This window comes from Sebastes fasciatus, chromosome 16 (genome assembly GCF_043250625.1).
Source record: "Sebastes fasciatus isolate fSebFas1 chromosome 16, fSebFas1.pri, whole genome shotgun sequence".
Classification (NCBI taxonomy): domain Eukaryota; kingdom Metazoa; phylum Chordata; class Actinopteri; order Perciformes; family Sebastidae; genus Sebastes; species Sebastes fasciatus.
In genome coordinates, this window is record NC_133810.1 from 4,929,028 (window position 1) to 4,948,294 (window position 19,267).

Genomic DNA, 19,267 nt, shown 5'->3' on the forward strand with positions numbered 1-19,267 from the left:
AGCGCAATTTATTTACAATGTTTTTACCAGAGACTTTTATTATTATTATTATTATTATTATTATTGTTATTATTATTATTATTATCATTATTATTATTGTTATTTTATAATTTGGAAAAAAAATGTCATGTTAGTTTATTAGTTTATTTTATTTATTTATTTTTTGCTGTTATATTAAGTCATCTCTGTTTCCGTTTGATGGCCTGTGACAGACTCCTGGTCCTTTTCAGAGTACAATTTTATGATTATTTTTCTTTATAGAAAGATGATGTGGAAGTGTCCTAAGTCACATCAAGTCAAGGCAAATTTTGTTTGTAGAGGCCAATATCACAAATTACCAATTTGCTTCAGGGGGCTTTACAGTCTGTACCGGATACGACACCCTCTGTTACAGTACGAACCTCTCATCGGATGAGGAAAAACTGAACCAAAAAAAAAACTTTGAATAGGAAAAAAATGTTAGAAATCCTAGGAAGAGCAACAGAGGAGGGATCCCTCTTCCAGAATGGACAGATGTGTAATAGATGTTGTATGTACAGAATAGCAACATAATGAAAATACAACAAAGACAGTCCATATGACAAAACAAATGATTGAATGAGGGGATGGATCCAGGAGGATGTTAAGCAGCTTCCAGTTGTCCCATCTGCAAAGGTTTACCCTGTCAAAATATATATTACCTATATAAGTAGGCCTATACTGTCTAATGCATGTGTACATTTGGGTATAATAAATAATGTATAATAAATGTTTTAATATCTTCATGGAGTCAGTGTTTCTTTGCAGAAATATTATCCAAACCACCGGAACAGTCCTAACTCTCTTCAGTTCACCCTGAATTGAAAGGTCACTCTTTATCATCCAACTGTCCAAAACTGGCAAACAAAACTTGTGCAGCCTCTGATAAAAGATCAAGTAAAGACCCACTTTTATTTTCTGGCTTTTAATTGTGTTTAACCTGTTTTTCTGTCTTTATCTGATTCTCTATAGCTTTTAATTGTGTTTAAACTTCTATTCTAATCTTCCTCCATTTCCACATATGTGCACATCTGTGTCTCTATGTTTGTCTGTCTCTGTGAATCACTTTGGTGCAAAGCCTAAGTGCTATATAAACGAAATAAACTTGATAAAGTGTGATATTTGGCTGCTGCTCATTGTGCTCGGGGCCCACTGGCCCCTCCATCGGCTCCACGCTGGGACCAGTTAAAGGCCTGTATTGGGTTGCTCCGAGGGGATCGGGGCCCGAGCTGCTGTTGTACGACAGAGAAAAGCAGCTTCTTAACAAACACACGCAAAAATCAATAGTATCATAACAGCCGATATTTATTATTCATTAATAACGAGTTTATGGGCCGAAACCACCTGCTGAGGCGAGGAGAGAGGAAAAGAAAAATACTGACAGAAATAAAATACACTCAAAATAAATATATATCTCTTGACCTCAAGACTAAACTTGGTATTTTAATTCAAACCTTCATGTTTACAGTCACCTCATGACTTTAATTTCTATCTATTTGCCATGTTGTGATTGCATGAAGCATTTAGTGTTTTCATAATAATAAGTGTCCCTGTAGGTTTGTACCTCTCTGCCAGAACACTGTAAAAAGTGAGGCTGATTAAGACTCATGCACACATACATGCTTTTATTTTGCACGTGAATTGTGTATGTTTAAGGGTCCCACTGTATGCAACATGCACAATTCATTCCCAATATTTCTGCTCTGGTATGATGTTTTATATATATCTTTTTTTTAATTAATTAATTTGTCATTTGTCAACATTTTGAGTATCTGGAAAATCACTCTACAATAAATGAATTAAAATCTGTTGGAGTCTTTGTGTGTCATGGTCAGAGGAATACACATTTTGGGGTTTCATGCACACAAGTGGAGTGCACATGATATCCCCCAAAATGCACTGCTTTGCAATATGAAATGAGGTTATTAGTTGTTGTTCTCTGAACTCCGAGAACTGAGCTTTGGATTTGTAGTTGACAGAAATGTCACTATTAGGCTGATAGTTAATTAATTAATTAATAGACACATCTAAATATCCAACATGTGTATCTGTTAGCATGCATTAGCTGGTAGAGTTTAAAAAGGTTAATTTCATGTATAAGAATTTCTGAATTTAATTGCATGTGCAGAAGAAATCTTATTAATAACGTTCGGAGTCTTATAGGCTCAGGAGGATGTGATGTCTAATGCATTATTATTATTTTTAATGAATGTGCATTCTCAAATGTACACATGCTGGTGTTTTATAAGCAGATTGCAGTATAGTTTTAGACTCTATGTTTAAATTTGACTACTTTCAGGCCAACAAAATAATAAAAAAGATAAAGACGTAAAGATTTCCCTTTCCTTAATTTGATTCCTAAAGTGTCGAAAAAGCTTTGAATGAAACACAATTTAGACCTTTGTGTTGAGGAATTGAATTTAAAGAAACACTTATTTTCATTATCATTTTTAAATGTTGGGGTGTCTAAAGGGGGACCCATGACCTCAGTATTTCTAAAATCTTGGTTAAGGCCCTGCAGGTGCTTCTGTGCTCTTTTTTTAATAATATCTTTCTTTTTGTTAAACATGTTTCAGTTGCCTAAACTAGCACATTAGAAGAGCTGCTGCTGGTGTAACACATATCTTGGTTCGCTCAAGTAGAAAAAGCTTTTTTATTTATTTTTGTTTCAGTTTATTTTTTTGCTGAACACATTTTCTCACTTGTGAAAAGTAAAAAGTCTTTTTATGGGTATTTTCTACCTTCTGTTACAGAAGTCAGAGCATCAGATTGGAGGCCTGCCTGCCTGCCTGTGTATATTCCTTGATGTGATAGAGCCGTGTAGACTTCATACCCTGCAAAGTTGATCAATATTAGAGTCACTCAAGTATCAGATCCTATTCATCACCACTGGGAAGCAGCTTTCAGACGGACCTCCTTCACCTCCAGGCTTCTCCTGTTTCACAGCAGCAGCTGCTCTCTGCTTTGTGCACAAACACACTGGATCCAACAGACACACAGAGAAGCTGCTGCACCAAGCTCATGTTGCAGAGTCCATTAAATCTATCTCTAAAAAAAATACTATTATTAACACCTCTATCTGCAAACATGATAAAAAGCTGATCAGAGGTATCGATTTATATGCACACACTTTTTTTAAATGTTTGATTCAAATTCAAAATCATGGTTTTTCCACATTTCTAAAAATTCCTTTTTGTTTATTTCGATTTTTTTCCCCCAAAGAAATGCTGTCAACATAAAAATGTTTATGTTTGATTCAAATTAAAAATTCTGATTTTTTTTCACATTTCTAAAAACCTTTTTGTTTATTTCGATTTTTTTTTTTTTTTTTTTTTAAAGAAAGGCTGTCAGAGGATGAAGTAAAACGTGCACGGTTTATTTCAGCTTCTGTCGCTTACACAGACACATTTAAAGCACACTTTCACAAATGAAATATGTTTTTTTTTTCTTCCAAATAAATTAAGTTCAAATAAATAAATAAATCAGGGCAATATAAAGAAAATAAAAACAAAACGTAACATTTTCTCAGAAGTGTTGAAAAACAAAAAAAATGTATAAATAAGGCCGACTATTTCCCTTCATCGGAATATCTACAAAGTGCGCTCCACAAAGGTGTCAGTGATAATAACAACAATAATAATAATAATAATATGCAAAATGATTCCTTTTCATGAGGACACAACGGGGGCATTAACAACCTATAAATATTAATAATAATAATAATAATAATATGATAATAATAAAATAATAAATAATAATAATTTGATTGTCAAAGCATCCTTGCAGTGAACATACAACAGGTTTACACATCAGTGAGTCTTCTAGGCCTAATTCACCATTAAACCGGTGGAAGAGCAAACAAAAAAAAAAAAAACACATTAAAAAAAAAAAAAAAAAATCCTACTCGTCTTTTTTTATTTTATAGCGTGTGTGTGTGTGTTTTTAAATCACCATGAACGTGCCAACACTTGCATAATGAGGTAGCCACACAGCTATACCGTGTGAATGTGTGTATTCGTGCTTGTGTTTGTGTGTGTGTCTCTTCTTATTGCAATGCATTCACTTGTGGTGGGGGGTTATTTTCATATTTTTGGAGCCAGAAAACACCCCTCTTTCCTCACGAGTAAACCATGCAACGGGTTACAGTAGTTAGTGTGTCTCATAATTAAGCCACAGACCGACACTGTTAATCATTTTGTCTGCAGGAGAAAAGACAATACGTTTCAATGAGCGTTTCCACACACAGAGGTGCAACATATTCACAAATATGTACAATGATAAATATAAAAAAGCTATTCAGACTAAAGGAGGATCATAATTCCTCCATTCCCGTCATTATTATGCTTATTTGTTTGTACAATAATTGTCATATGAATGAATGGGACGGTGGTGTTCATCACTTCCTCCAGTGTGTCTCAAAGAGCATCGAGCTCTTCTGTGGAGACGCGTAAAGATTTGAGAGTCTCAAGTTTTTGGACATGGTCTCAGTGTCTCTCTCCATGTCCTGGTGCTCCATCTCCACTGTCAGAATAACAAAAAAAAGGTACACCGTTGAATCCAGTTGTTTGTGAAGCTGCTGAACCTTCCAGAAACAATACAATTCCTGGTTTCATACTGAGTCGAGACTATAGTCCAACCCAGCAGAGAGCAGCTCCAGAGACGCGCAGGTGTTTCTGCATCAAAAGCAAAAACGTTGCTGCTTCTTGTGTTGAAGACTTTCTGTGAACTCGTTTCCACGATGCTGCTCCTCTGCAAGGTGGAACAACAACTGTAATGAATCTTAACAAGACATTTAGTCCATTATTTAGTCAGAAAAAATTGATTTTTCTCTTTAATTAATTGCAGCCAACAGAGTGAAATAGCATATTTTTCAATGCTGATTCATTTCTTGAATTACAAGACTCGATAAGAGATTTAATGACTTGGTAAAACGGATATAATTTCGTTAGCTGTGTGTCAAACAGGTCCAGCACCAACAGGCACAACAACAAAAAAAGGTACACCGCTGAATCCAGTTGTTTGTGAAGCTGCTGAACCTTCCAGAAACAATAAAACTCCTGGTATCATACTGAGTCGAGACTTGTCGTCCCACGTCCAACCCAGCAGACAGCAGCTTTAACACTCCAGAGACGCGCAGGTGTTTCTTCGCAAGAGATTTAGTCCATTATCTAGTCAGAAAGTTTTTATTTTTTTCTCTTCAATTAATTGCAGCCAATGGAGTGAAACTGCAGCTTAGGTTTTTCAATGCTGATTCATTTCTTCAATCACAAAACTCGATAAGAGATTTAATGACTGGGTAAATTATACAAATTGTCAATATTTGTGTGTTTTAAATATGAAATACACCCAGTAATCGGTGTAATTTGATTGTAATGTGATTACATTTTGTATTAATAATCTGAATCTGTAAAGTAACTAAAGTTGTCAGATAAATGTAGTGGAGTAAAAAATCGAATATTTCCCTCTGAGGTGTAGTTGAGTAGAAAGTAGCAGAACACGGAAATACTCAAGTAAAGTACAAGTACTTAGTTACATTCCACCAACTGAGTACATTGTATACTCTTGTGTTTTTTAAAAGCATTATTTACACTTCCTGTTGGAATAAAATAATTGTTAATTATTTAACTGAAAAGTAGTAATGTGTTTTTGATACCTTCACTTTTTTTTGCATTAAATCATACCAGGATGTTTGCTAAAATTGATTGGATGTGGCACCACAGCCCTACCTAGAACAATTTCCACCAGTGTGTCAAACAGGTCCAGCACCAACAGGCACAACGGTGTACCTTGTTTTTCTGACAGTGTGCAGCAGCAGCTAAAACACTCCAGAGACGTGCAGGTGTTTCTTTGCATTACGCATCAAAAGCAAAAACGATGCTGCTCCTCTGCGAGGTGGAACAAGAACTGTAATGAATGTTAACAAGACATTTAGTCAGAAAAATTAGATTTTTCTCTTCAATTAATTACAGCCAGTGGAGTGAAACAGCAGCTTTTTCAATGCTGATTCATTTCTTGAATCACACGACTCGATAAGAGATTTAATGACTTGGTAAAATGGATATAATTGTGTCAGCCGTGTGTCAAAGAGGTCCAGCACCAACAGGCACAACGGTGTACCTTGTTTCTCTGACAGTGTGCAGCAGCAGCAGCAGCTTTGTCTCTGATTTGTCTTTTTTAGTCCTGCAGGTTCTGCAGCCCTTCTCTTCTAGTGCGTCGCAGAAAACTTCATTCGTTTCTGCTTTTGCCTCTGATTGCAAAACCAAACGCGCACCACGTTCTTCTTCAGGTCCAGCTTCTCTGCAATGGCTGCGATCTTCTCCGACGATGGCCTCGGCTGCACGGCGAAATAAGCCTCCAAGGATCTCTTCTCCGGAGCAGCGATGGACGTGCGTTTCCTCTTCTTGTCTCCACCGCTGAAGATCTCCGGCTTGGACATCTTCTCCCTCTGTGCACGCTCGGCCTCCTCCAGCCAGGCCTCCAGGATGGGCTTCAGGGCCACCATGTTGTTGTGCGACAAAGTGAGGGACTCGAACCTGCAGATGGTGCTCTGGCTCAGACACCCAACACCTGGGATCTTCAGGTTTGCAAGAGCAGAACCCACGTCTGCTTGGGTCACCCCGAGTTTGATGCGCCTTTGTTTGAACCTCTCTGCAAAGGACTCCAGCTCCCTTGGATCGGGCTCCGAGTCTAAACCTGCAGCCTGCAAGGAGCTGTGAGACAATGCATGCTGGTGCATGTTCATGGACTGCTGGTGGTGGTGGTGGTGCTGCTGCATGTGGTTGATTGCAGACATGTGTGCAGCGTGTGCAGTGTGAGAAGCCGAGGAGCAGACGTCCGAGCCGGCCATGCCTCCCAGAGAGAGGCCCGGTGTGAGGTGGTCCAGCAGGTCTCCATCCAGGACTTGTGCAGACTGGTGGTGTGCAGGGTGGTGGTGGGAGGTGAGGACGGATGGGTGGTGCAGGTGAGCGCTGGAGGAGTTCGGTGTGCACGCCATGCTGGTCATGGTGGTCATGGTGTGGTAGGTGGCGTCTGGTTTGAACGGGTGGCTCTTCTGGGCCACGATGTCCACCGCGGCCAGAGCCTCGGCTCTCTGCAGCAGAGTCTCATCAAAACCTGCGAAGATGTTGCCCTGAAGCTGCAGAGAAGAGGAGAGAAGAGGAGAGGCAGGTTGGTTAGAGAAATGCATGAGACACAAATCAACATATTGACTTGAATCATGACCAATTTAAACATTTTCCACAACCTTTCATCATGCACAACCTTTCTGTTGCATGGATTATTTGAATTTATTTGTAAAGACATTCAAATCTGTGGAAAACAATAAACAATCCGCATATTTTAATTTTTTTTATACTTTATTTTTTCCTTTTTTCAAGGTTGTTTTCATTTATGCAATCCACTGTTTGTAATTGCAACAGTCTATAAACCAACTTTTAAGTAGATGAGTTTACAGACAAACCCATCAAGTACATTAGAGAAAACAACCTCAACATTCAAAACCAAAACAAAACCAAAAAAAGAAATAACAATCCGCATATTTTAATTTATTATTTTTAGTCAAATTGCATCTGCGTGAAGAGCCAGTTAAAAATAAAATAAAAAAAATATTAATCAGGTGAAGTTTATTCTTATTTTTTTTTAAAACGTTAAACTTCATAAAACGTTTTATTATTTTATACAATTTCCACACGTGAAAATCACGTTTTCAAACGAAAAAGCGAAAATGTGTTTAGGGTACATCTCAATTACGCACAAGGGATTTACAGATCCAACTATTAAAATTAATTTGCATGCAACTTTCACTGAACTTTATTTCTTTCTACTCAGAAAAATGTAATATCAAATGCAACTCCATCACTGATCTGCCCAGAAAGTGTGTCAGACAGGATATTCATTTAAAATTAATATTTACGATCTCCTGAATAATTTCTGCGGACAATGAAATGAGACGAGTTTGAATATGAATGTGGACAATATGAGATAACACGCGTCTCCTCCTCCTCTTCCTCTTCCTCCTTCATCTCTTATCTTCTCTCACTTTCAGCAGGATTTGGCTTCTCAGAGAAGCGTTTTGAGCGTCTTTTACGCACCTTTACGACTTCCTGCCCTACACTGTAAACAATTGCTGTTAATTTGCAGCAGGATTTCAACAGTATTAACCTGTTATTGCTAAAAACAGTGCTTTACTGTTAATACTCTGTTCTTCACTCACATGTTGTTCTGGTTTGCATTCTGTGCTTGTAGCAGCTATAGACACACATTTTTGGGAAAAGTGTCAACAAGTCTATGATAGCCTTTTTCCTAACAAGTGCCTTTAATTGTATTTAGTGTGAAAAATAATGTTTATTAAAATGTATGTTAAAAAATACAACCTAAGTAGTGCATTAAAACAAATCAGTAAGATAATGTAAAATAAAGGTGGAAAAACAGCTATATAATGTATCTTTAAACAGTAAATTAACTGTAAAATACTGTGAAATTAATAAAAAAAAAACAGTATTTTTTTTTAATAGTACAAAGCTGTAAATTTCAGCGACAGTATAATAATGTTAATTTTACAGTAACATAAAGGCAACCCTGCTGCCAGTTCTTTACTGTTATTTTACTGGTAAATTGCCTATTGCTCCATGAATCCACCCTAATGCATTACAGTTAAAAATGGTGCACATAAATTTGGAGAATATAATAAACCTGTTATTTTCTATCATAGAAATCATATTTTGGTTACTTAAGTCAACATTTAACCAGCAGAAAACAGAGAGCATTATTATCATCACATTTAATTAATGATGTCTAATTATCTTTTGATATGTTTAGATATATTTTCTTTTCTTCTGTATTGTTTTTTGTATATATTTCATTGTTTTTATTGGATTGTTTTCCACTGTTTGGTTAGGGTTTTTCTGCACATTTTGTGTTGTTTAACTTTTGTTGTATTTTTTAGATCTTTCTTTCTTTTTTGTTATTGTTTTCGTTTCCTGTGGCTTCTTGACCTCTTCTGACACATTTCTTCTTTTTTTTTTTCATTGACTGGATTTTGTGAAGTTTTATATATGTGCAAATAAATAAATAAATAATAAAAAAATATATAGAATTAAATAAAATGTTTGACACAGTCTGAGATATGGATAAGGCGAGGTGGATCTGATAGCACCAGCAGCACAAAGAGGGCAATGCAATCAGGTTTATTATAGGACTTTAATAACTTTAAACATGCACTATCTGCCTTTAAACATGCTCTATCTGCCTTTAAACATGGACCACTGGCGCACTTTACACTATACATCCTATAAACCACTTTATAGACTGCATATATTACATTTATTTATTGCACATACTACATTTATTTATTGACGGACTGCACACACATTTTTGTATACCTTTATACCTCTCCTGTGTTTCACTCTGTTTGCTGATGTTGCTGCTTTGACACCTGAATTTCTTTTAATTAATAAAATCTTATCTTATCTTATCTTAATAATTTACGAGCCTGCTTCTGCAAAAGTTATAAGTTGTTTTTTATCCAGCCTCATGCAATTTCTCTTCTATTTCCCCTGAACATTTTTGCAACTTTTTGTTGTTCTAATGGAAGCAGCTGCAGGAAGTTATTATAATAAATGTTGGACTCACCGATGGATTGGGCAGACAGGCCCTGCGGATGGCCTCCGAGCTGGAGTGCAGAGGGTTGTATTTGGGCTCGTGGAGGATGGGGTGCATACTGAAAGGCTGCTTGCTGTTCATCGACATCATGATTGCAAAATAAGTAAGGGGGTCGTTGTCCGTCTTCTTTTTCGTTCAAACTCCTTTTTAGGAGATTTTCTTAAAAAAGAAAAGCCTCGGAGAGGAAAAAAAACCTGCCAGATGCAGACAGATGTGAATAAAAAGTGGGTTTAACAACACAGAAAGAGAGAAGGAGAGGTAACTCCTGTGGCTCCTGCAGGTCTCCTGTCTCCTCTTAGCCTGTAAATGAGTCCTATAATAAAGATGCTCCTCGCCTCCAGCTCCTATATTGGATCAACTCTCCTCCTGATTGGTGGATCCTCACTCCCTCCCTCTCGACGTCTCAGCCAATCACAAGGAGCTCCAAGGCTGTATCCACTCCTCCACTCCTCCAAGAGTGCCTGGCTCTCTGGAAGGGAGAAACGAGGAAGGATGCTGTGATGTTGCATATGTTATACATAAAAATACATTTTGAGCTGTTTTTTTATTTATTAATTTCACAGTATTTTACAGTTAATTTACTGTTTAAAGATACATTATATAGCACCTTTCTTTTACATTATCTTACTGATTTGTTTTAATGCACTATTTATTTTGAACATACATTTTAATAAACATTATTTTTCACACTAAATACAATTAAAGGCACTTGTTAGGAAAAAGGCTATAATAGACTTGTTGACACTTTTGCCAAAATGTATGTCTATAGCTGGCTACAAGCACAGGATGAAAACCAGAACAACATGTGAGTGAAGAACAGAGCTAATTTATAATATTATATTATTTAATAATATATTATTTATAAATTTATTCTATCAATCCAATTTTTCACGACTTTGTCCATTTGTTTCTAAGGACTTCATATCATTGTTTTCTGTTTGAATTAGTTTTGTAATTAGTAATTAAATGTATTGGGGTGCTACTTGAAAGTATCACACACTATACAGTATTTTTTTTAAAATACTTGTATTGCAAATTACTCATGAATTATACATCCCCAATATGTACAGTACATGTTTGCAATTTTTTTTCTTGTATTTTATACACCCAGTTATACATGCAGAACAGAAGAGTAAGATAGAACATGTAGTAAATAGATAACTTAGGAGAAAAAATACACATATACACTATTTCACAAATACATACATGTACACATATCCACACACGCACACATACATCTATATACATACACATTGTTAAGTCATTGTGAAGGAGACAGATGCAGCAGACACAGATTCCCTTAAGTGCTCTGTCTATTTTCATTTTACACAATATGCAAATTAACTGTTACTTTCCTGAAATGTTAAATAGGTTGACAGGATGAGGGTTAATGACTATTTTACCTAATTAAACAAGAAATACTTTGAGCCTGAAAGTGATTGAATGTATAAATGTCACAGAGAAATGGTGGTTGTGGCCTTAAAACACTCAAAGAACATGAATTATTTAATGGCATATTTAAATGTATATTTGGTTCTGGCAGGATCAGATGCTGAAATATCAAGACATCATATTATTTATAGTGTTGCAACAGCAGAGCTTTATTATTATTATTATTATTATTATTATTATTATTATTATTATAACCAAGCTCTACTGTATGTCCTGTATGTTCTTCCATTTACATGCATGTTCTTTTTTTGATATCTATATATTGTAATTTGCTTAATGAATTGTATATACAGTATGTATATATATATATATATATATATGTTTCTGTTTTTATTTTGTTCTTTTTTTAATTTTTATTAATTATTGACTTGACGCTTTGGCAATATTGTTCACCTGACAGTCATGCCAATAAAGCAAATTGAATTGAATTGAATTGAGAGAGAAAAAAAAAAGAGAGAGAGAGAGAAGAGAGAGAGAGAGAGAGAGAGAGAGAGAGAGAGAGAGAGAGAGAGAGAGAGAGAGAGAGAGAGAGAGAGAGAGAGAGAGAGATTCAGATTATTAATTGATGGCAGGAATTCCTCTGCCTGAACCCCATTCACTTTCTTGGCAATTAATACATTAATTAATCATGCTTCATTTACTTTGTGGTTGTAGTAAGGACCCCCTCCACACACACACACTCACACACTCACACACTCACACACTCACACACTCACACGTCTCTCAATTAAAGAATAAACAGGCCTGAACGGGAACTAAAGAGCACAAGCAGCAGACGATGAAATATTTACCGATGAACCGCTCGGAGGTCAGCAGGTCAGCAGCTTGTCAATCAAAGAGGGGGATTTCTGGCGGGCAGACACGCGCACCGATAAAACGGAATAATTATCCCCAATAATCACCTAAAGGCGCTCCCAGTGGGGGAGGGGTCAGGGGGTGGGGGTCTCCAGGTAATCCCTCTTTTTGTGGGATTATCTGGCTGTTGATGCATGTGTAATAATAATGATAATTATAATAATAATAATAATAATAATAATAATAATAATAATAATAATAAACAATAATATAGCTTCTATAGGTGATATAATTAAATAAATAAAGTAATACAGTAAAACATACAGTAAATAAATAAATAATCAAATTAATTAATTAATTAATAAAATATAAAAAGTGAATACATCTGTCTCTCTCTTGGGGAATCCATTTCTTTTGTGTAGTCTCATCACTTTTGTTGACCTTTGTTGTCCATTGATATGCACCACAGTGTAATTTTGGTGTACAGTATTCTCAACATTGCAGGTATGACATGAAACCAAAAATGATTCACAAACTGCACACTGACTCGTACGTGTTTCTGCCACATGGTGCATTAAACTTTCTGGTGTTGAATACCTGGTGCAATTTACATCAGTAGGAGCTACCAATTTAATACTATAAACTTATTTTTATTGTTTTTATAAAACAGTTTAATTAGCTGTGTGGTGAACATTGTGGTAAAAGAGACAATGAACCAATAGAAAAAAAAGAGTTTAAAGGCACAAAGAGTAGGATTTTCCTACAATGTCAAGTCAAGTCAAACTTTATTTGTATAGCATGTTTAAAAAAATAACCACAGTTGAAGTGCTGAACATGTACATAATACAAATGAATACAAAGCAAACAATAACAACAGAGGAAAACAATAAACATAATGTGCACATAATAGCATTAAAAGAGCTGCAGCACAGCAGAAGATAAAATGAATCAAACGCCAGCGAGAAGAGGACGGTCTTCAGCAGCGACTCAAATAATTCTGTGGTAGACCTCAGTGCTCTAACTGGAGTATGAAGGTGCAATAGTTCTGTTAGATAAGGTGGCGCCAGCCCACTTAAAAGCTTAAAAACAAGCAATAAAAGCTTAAAATCAATCCGGAAACAGACAGGAAGACGAAGCAGCTGCTCTTGTATTAACTGCAGATGATGAAGAATTACAGTAGTCTAACTGAGAATGTATAAATAAGATTCTCTTATGTTGCTGTGTTCGGGACGTTTCAAGGCGTCAACCTTTATAAAAACGTAGCGACCTGCATGTGCCAGATCGTAAGCAAGCATCCAAGAGGAAGCTACGAAAATGGGGGACACAGCGCCGAAAAAACGCAAAATACACCAAGCGGACAAAGCTCGTTCCAGAGTGAATCTAGGGAGGAGGGGCCGACTTTAAATGTTGTGTTTACAAACAGCAACCGACAAATCCTCCTCATTGTGCCTTTAAAGTGTCTGATGGAAACATTTCTGGATGTTCCCCTCTGCTGTGCATCACCGCCCAACATCCTGGATGTTGTTTTATTGGATACGTCTGATCATTATCCCAAAAATAGTGGTTGAAAGTTTGATTTCTCAAGGTCAAGGTTGATTTTATTGTCTCCGGAAAGAGAAAATTAAACCATAAATCTCCAAACTTGGCCATAAAATGCTGCATTAACATATGTTTGTAAATAACTGCTTAAATTATTTTTAACAAGCTTAAAGGTTTTCATTTCAACTTTAATTTTCAACCAAATTAAATATACAAGTCAGTATATGGATGATAATGTAGTATATTTTTTCCACTGAGGGTTTACTCCTTTTAAAAGTGACAATGTATTGATCAAATCAAAAAGATATACTGTAAGTGATCATTAAATGCATGGCAGTAAAAGCTGCAGGTGTGCATCAGGTGGACTGTGCTGGTTTTGCCCCCGCTGTAACCCGGCCTCTCGGTCTGCCGTCCTGCTGGAAACTCCAGCCCCGGCTCACCGGCTCACCCACAAAAAGAGCAACAGTGTCGGTGTCAGTCAGCAGGAAACCTGAGCGAGGCCCATTGTCCTGCTGTAGTCATGGCCCTCCAGAGGGTCCCCAGCACCCGCTCATCAAATATACATCACCACCCGCCGCCGCCCCTGCTGGGACGCCGGCAGGCAGGACGCTCCTCTGGGAAGGCGACACCGGACGGACAACACGCAGGGAGTCCAGCTGGGCTGGGAGGGAGGCGGGAGGGAAGATGGAGGGAGGAGAGAGAGAGGCAGGCAGGGAAAAGGAAGTTCAAACTTTAAGGTCACTGCTTACTTCAAGAGAAAGTCATCTGACAGTTTATTGGAATTGGACTGTCATTGTTTTTACTGTTATTTTCTGTCTATTATATGAAAGATGAAACAAGGAAATAGACAAATTAGTCGAACAAAAACAGGTTTCAGATTATTAATGCTGTTTACGCTAAATTGTACGGCATCATGTATCCTGCTTTGACTGCAATGTGAATGCATCCGTGTATAAATGCAAGAGAGACTGCTTATGGTGGGCAGGTGGGAATATGAATGGGTCCAACAAACACAGGACTTTTAACCAGGAGACCCGTGTTTGAGACCCGTGTTTTATTTTGTAAGTTACGTCAGTGACGTTTTTTTGGTGACGTTTGTGACGTGTTTTCCCGTAGTTGTGTTACGTTGATTTTCGTATGTGTTTCTGTATTAGTTTACGAACTTATTTCAAGCCCATGATGTCACAATCTTTTCCTAAACCTAAATAAGTAGTTTCCTGTGAAGATGGAAGTTTATTTTGAAAAGACTCTATGCATGTAACGAGCAGGAATTGACACGTGTTGCTGGACATTCGTAGGAAAACGCATGAAAAATGTGGAATGACTTTTTATAAGATTTACGCACCGTTGTATTGATATGATACATTGAACTGTTGAGGTTAAGCATTCAGGCCTACCTTTAATTTTTCACCAGTCTGCATATTTGCTACCACTACTGAAGATGCAGCTCACACGTTTGATTTGATTTTGGAAATAGAACATACATACAAGTCTAATTTGTCCCACAAAACTTGGTCACGTGTGAATGCACAACTGCTTTCTGTTCCAAACGCTCCACAAGGGGGGCATTTGTAGCTTTGCTGTGTGTTTGTGTGTTTGTTGATGAGCACTAAACACAGACATGAAAACCAGTTTTTATCTGTGTGTATATGAACAATATAGGTGCATGTACGGTGTGTGCAGCTGTGCATGGCTGGGTGTGTGTTTAGAGTGCAGGATGGACTCTGAGGGATCAAACGTCCGGCGAAGCTTTCAGCGAGCAGAACATGGCCGCCACACTGCGTATTTCTGCCACATTTAGCAAATGGACACTGAAGTGCAGCCTTCCGCCGACATCCACCACAGTCTGAACGCACACCTCCCTACGTCGCTCCCTCCTCTCCTTCCCTTCTTTTCCGTTCACTCTCGTCCTCCTCTCCTCCGCCTCTCTGCTTCTTCCAGCTCTGAATAATTGATAGTGAGTAAAATCTGACGTTGTAAACTTTGCGACCATTCACCAAAATCGGCCTCCGCTTCTCACCGAGGGGGCCGCCGAAGGGTAGGCGGTGTCTAACCACACACTTTTAATGTAATTGCCTGTAGAGTTCCTTGTAAATATTTCATTGTCTGCCAGTACAAATTAAAGACACGAGGCTGGAAGAAAAGGTTAGTTGGTTCGCTCAGGGAGAGATTCGCAGCACTTTACCTGCGCCTGCAGGTTTGGAAAAGCCTTTTTTTTTATCTCCGTTTCTAGAGGAAACACACTGAGAGACCGAGGTAGACCGTCCTTCTGCTTGACTGAGCTTAGACTGATAACCCCAACGTCATCCATGTGTCACCATCATGCTGTGTTGATGGCAGATGACTTGTATGACCTAAAAAGTGGAAAAAACAAGAACTTGTAGCAGCTCTTAAGCTATGATGAAATTACATGCAGCTGTGTCAGTTTTGTTAGCATGGTGTGCAACTGATCACAGACTCATGGGTGATATCTCACATCTAAAACATGTATTCATCTCCCAGAGACGTTATCTGTTCCTCCAAGCTCTGATGGGCAAAAAGTCTTGAGATATTCCTGCTGTTGACATGTTTGTGCTTCATCTTAATTCAGTAAGAGTTTCCTGTGCACGTTTGCGTCATTTTATTTTTACTAATTTAATGGTTGGCCTCCAAAGAACAAGAGAGACGGCAGAGAGACGGCAGAGAGAAACAGCGTGTATAGCCGGCATATTTTGACATCTAACTCGATGAATTAAGGATTTATTTCGACCAAACCAGAGTAGGTGATTATTGCAACAGTGGAAAGACTGACGGACTAAAAGCACGATCACACATGCGCAAATGCAGGCGAGTGACCATCACCTGCCAAGATATGCGCTTGCATAGAATGGAAGTGAAGGGGAAGCAAATGTTAATATCACGATTGTGTGACCTTGCCCTCATGGTTTTGATGAGTTTTATTTAGTTTATGCCCAGTTTGAATGAAGTTTGGTTTACGATGAGTTCACAAGGCAATTAAACCCGTCTTTGTTCGGTGTAAGAGAGAAACTTGAATTCAGAAGGTGTACGGTTGTATTTTTCTGTTTCTCAACATTTTATTTTGTTTATTTACTTTTCAAAAAAGCGAGCTTGTGGAATGCAAATATATCGGCGGTTGTTGGGCTGACGGTGGCCGGTTGGAAAATTTTTCCAGGAGACTGCTGTTCGTGCCCCGTGTTCACAACATTCAGTTTCATTTTCACTTAACAAATGTAGTTTTAAGCCCAATCAGCCCTAAACCAAGGTTTTGATGCCAAAAATTAAGGGACGCCAAGGGCCGAGTTAGGATGAGAATGTGTTGGGTGACTATATAATGATAACCACATTTGTTTAGTAAGACTTCCTCAAAAGTCAGCTCACTAATCAGCCAGATTAAGTCTGTCAACTGGTCAGTTAACCAACCAGGAGAGGCTTTGTCACTTTCTAAATCCCCCTCACAAACTCTCCACAGTCTTCACGGTGAAAGTAGAAGATGCGATGAACACTTCAAACTTCAAAAAAGGTCCTAAAAGCCAGCAAATAACTGGCTACCGCTCTGCATAGAATCAAGGACCGATGCCAAAAGGCAGCTAATTAACATTTGAAACAATGATCAAATCAAATCATCCCGCCTCCTCCTGAAACCAAGGCTGAATCTTGTGTTTTTGAAGACTTCAGGTTCTCTGGAGAGGCAGGTGGGTTAAGAAGAAAAAAAGAAAGAGGTAGAGAGGGAGAGAGAAGTAAAATATGCATGAATGTGGGACTGTAAGCCGAGCGACCAGGACAGGATGTTACAGTATCGGTGCTGCTTTAGCACAGCGGCCATGTTGTTAAATGTCTGTGAAGCACTGGAGGACTTTTCGAGTCTCAGTGGAATATGAGTGTGATCCAGCCTTCAACGCACAAGTATTACGTATAGTACACAAAAGACTGGGATCATAATGTTTTTTTGGAGACGGTGGATGAATATATACTTTGGAGCAGAAAATCTTGTATTTGTAATTTTCTGGTTTGTAAAAATGTAACATCTTATTCAGTTGGATTGGATTGTTGGAAAGTTGCAAAAGGTCTGGTGTACCCAATTCTGGAAAGGTTCTAGGTTTCAGACGCTGTCCGACAATCCAACAAGCACTTAGTTTGAAGCATACTGACCACTTAAACTGCAGCTCTAGTCCTAAATTGGGTGGATCTAGTTAAATACAAATACAGCCCAGTATCCTACGAATTCATAGGGAAAAAATCTCATGTCAACGTGAGGTGCCAGCACAGGAAGTAATGTGTCCTTTATGCAGCAATATGGCGTAAATAAAGGCCTTTACACACTGGGGCGTATTTTTTTTTTTCACGTCAATATATTTTTTCGAACTGTTATTTTTGTCAAGTGTGCTTTCAAACAGAATGCAAATACCACACAGCGAAAAAGCAACATAATTTTTTCCTGGAACAAGGTTGATTTTTCTGAACTTTCGCACCGTGAATAAAGACATCAACCAATCGAGTTGTGCGGAACGGGTTGAGTGGCGCCACCGTAGTCCGAAACAAGATGGCAACTTTATTATTCCTTTTTACTTACTTTACTTGCAATTAATGCCTTTTTATTAACCATGACTTTGATCTTTCCCCAACCGTAACTGAGTTTTTAGTTACCTAACCTTAACAGTCTACCAACAATCTTTCTTCACCCTTAACCATTCCTTTGGTCGCAATGTTCATATATTGTAGGGAGCGAAAATTTGAAAAACGTTGGCATTGGATGTAATTTTTGGCTTTGGAAAATCATCCAATATCGGCGACAGGATTGTGCAACCATGACTACGTTTACATGCACAAAATATTCAATTTGTTTGCCCTTATTCCAAAAAAGAATATTCCTACTAAGCTGTTTACAAAGCTAATGAAAATGAATATTCCACTAATATTCCCGTTTACATGCAGCCGGGCATACTCTGATTAACGTAACCAGTGGTGGACTTGTTGGACCGTGCCAACACAGCCTCCCTCTTTCATTCCTTCAACCACCTTCTTGAAAAGGTCGGTGTGCGATATCTGTGCATATCCAAAAAACTGTTGATATCCAAGTCTTTGGGCATGCATCTCTGCAAACTGTCGGCTAGTTGGTCTGTGTACGACGCACAGAGCTGGCAGGAAACGGACAAAACATGGGTAGAATTTTGTGTCGATTATTCAGGCGTCATTGACTCTCATATGTGTGATTTTTAGTTTTTACCCCTCCAGTATCTCCCAGCGTGGATTGATCGAGGATTCTTTCAGTTATTTGAGAGTTAAGGTATAGGATGAGGGTTTTTAAGGGTACTATTACTTGTTATTGTTTGGAAACAATTCCATCTTCACCCTGCGGCTTATTCTCACTGTTTTATTTGAGATGTGTTTTTGTTGAGTCTCATAACAGTCTGGCGTCCAACCTGGAGCTGACAGGCTTATTACTGCCATCTCTAACTACATTCTGTATGATGTGTGGCATTTCTGTCTGTCAGTTTGTTTGAATCTTTATTTTTAATTGACTTTATTTGTGGGTTTCGCTCCTGCGCTCGTGCATTTCTTCTTCATCACAGTAGTTGACTTGTTCTGCTCTTTTCATTCTAACCACTATTCTCTCACAGGGTTATTTCTTATTCACGGTTTCTGCATTTTTCATGGCTACACCTTCTATTATCTCCACCTATTCAAGTGTCTCCCCCTCTTCCTCTTCTTCTTCTTCTTCTTCTTCTTCTAATCTGTTGTTGTGTCTGTCCACGTGCTGCTACTGCTGACGGGAAAAAAGAGCAGAAGAAGAATAAAAAAAGGC

The 19,267-nt window shown here is 38.0% G+C and overlaps 1 protein-coding gene across 1 annotated transcript; it reads right to left on the reverse strand.

Annotated features, from left to right (window-relative positions):
- Nucleotides 1–5,619: 5,619 nt before the first annotated feature.
- On the reverse strand, nt 5,620–9,978 carry pou4f4 (POU class 4 homeobox 4). The gene is made up of 2 exons (XM_074610876.1): nt 9,649–9,978; nt 5,620–7,153 (listed from the first exon to the last, which is right to left on the reverse strand). The coding sequence occupies exons 1-2, from the start codon at nt 9,766–9,768 to the stop codon at nt 6,224–6,226; spliced, it is 1,050 nt and encodes a 349-aa protein (XP_074466977.1). The 5' UTR covers nt 9,769–9,978; the 3' UTR covers nt 5,620–6,223.
- Between the last annotated feature and the right edge of the window lie 9,289 nt (nt 9,979–19,267).

Excerpts from the sequence above, each read along its gene's own strand:
- pou4f4 (XM_074610876.1), bottom strand. The coding sequence starts at position 9,768 with ATGATGTCGATGAACAGCAAGCAGCCTTTCAGTATGCACCCCATCCTC. Across the intron at positions 7,154-9,648 it reads CCTGTCTGCCCAATCCATCG|CTTCAGGGCAACATCTTCGC; the intron begins GTGAGTCCAACA and ends TCTTCTCTGCAG.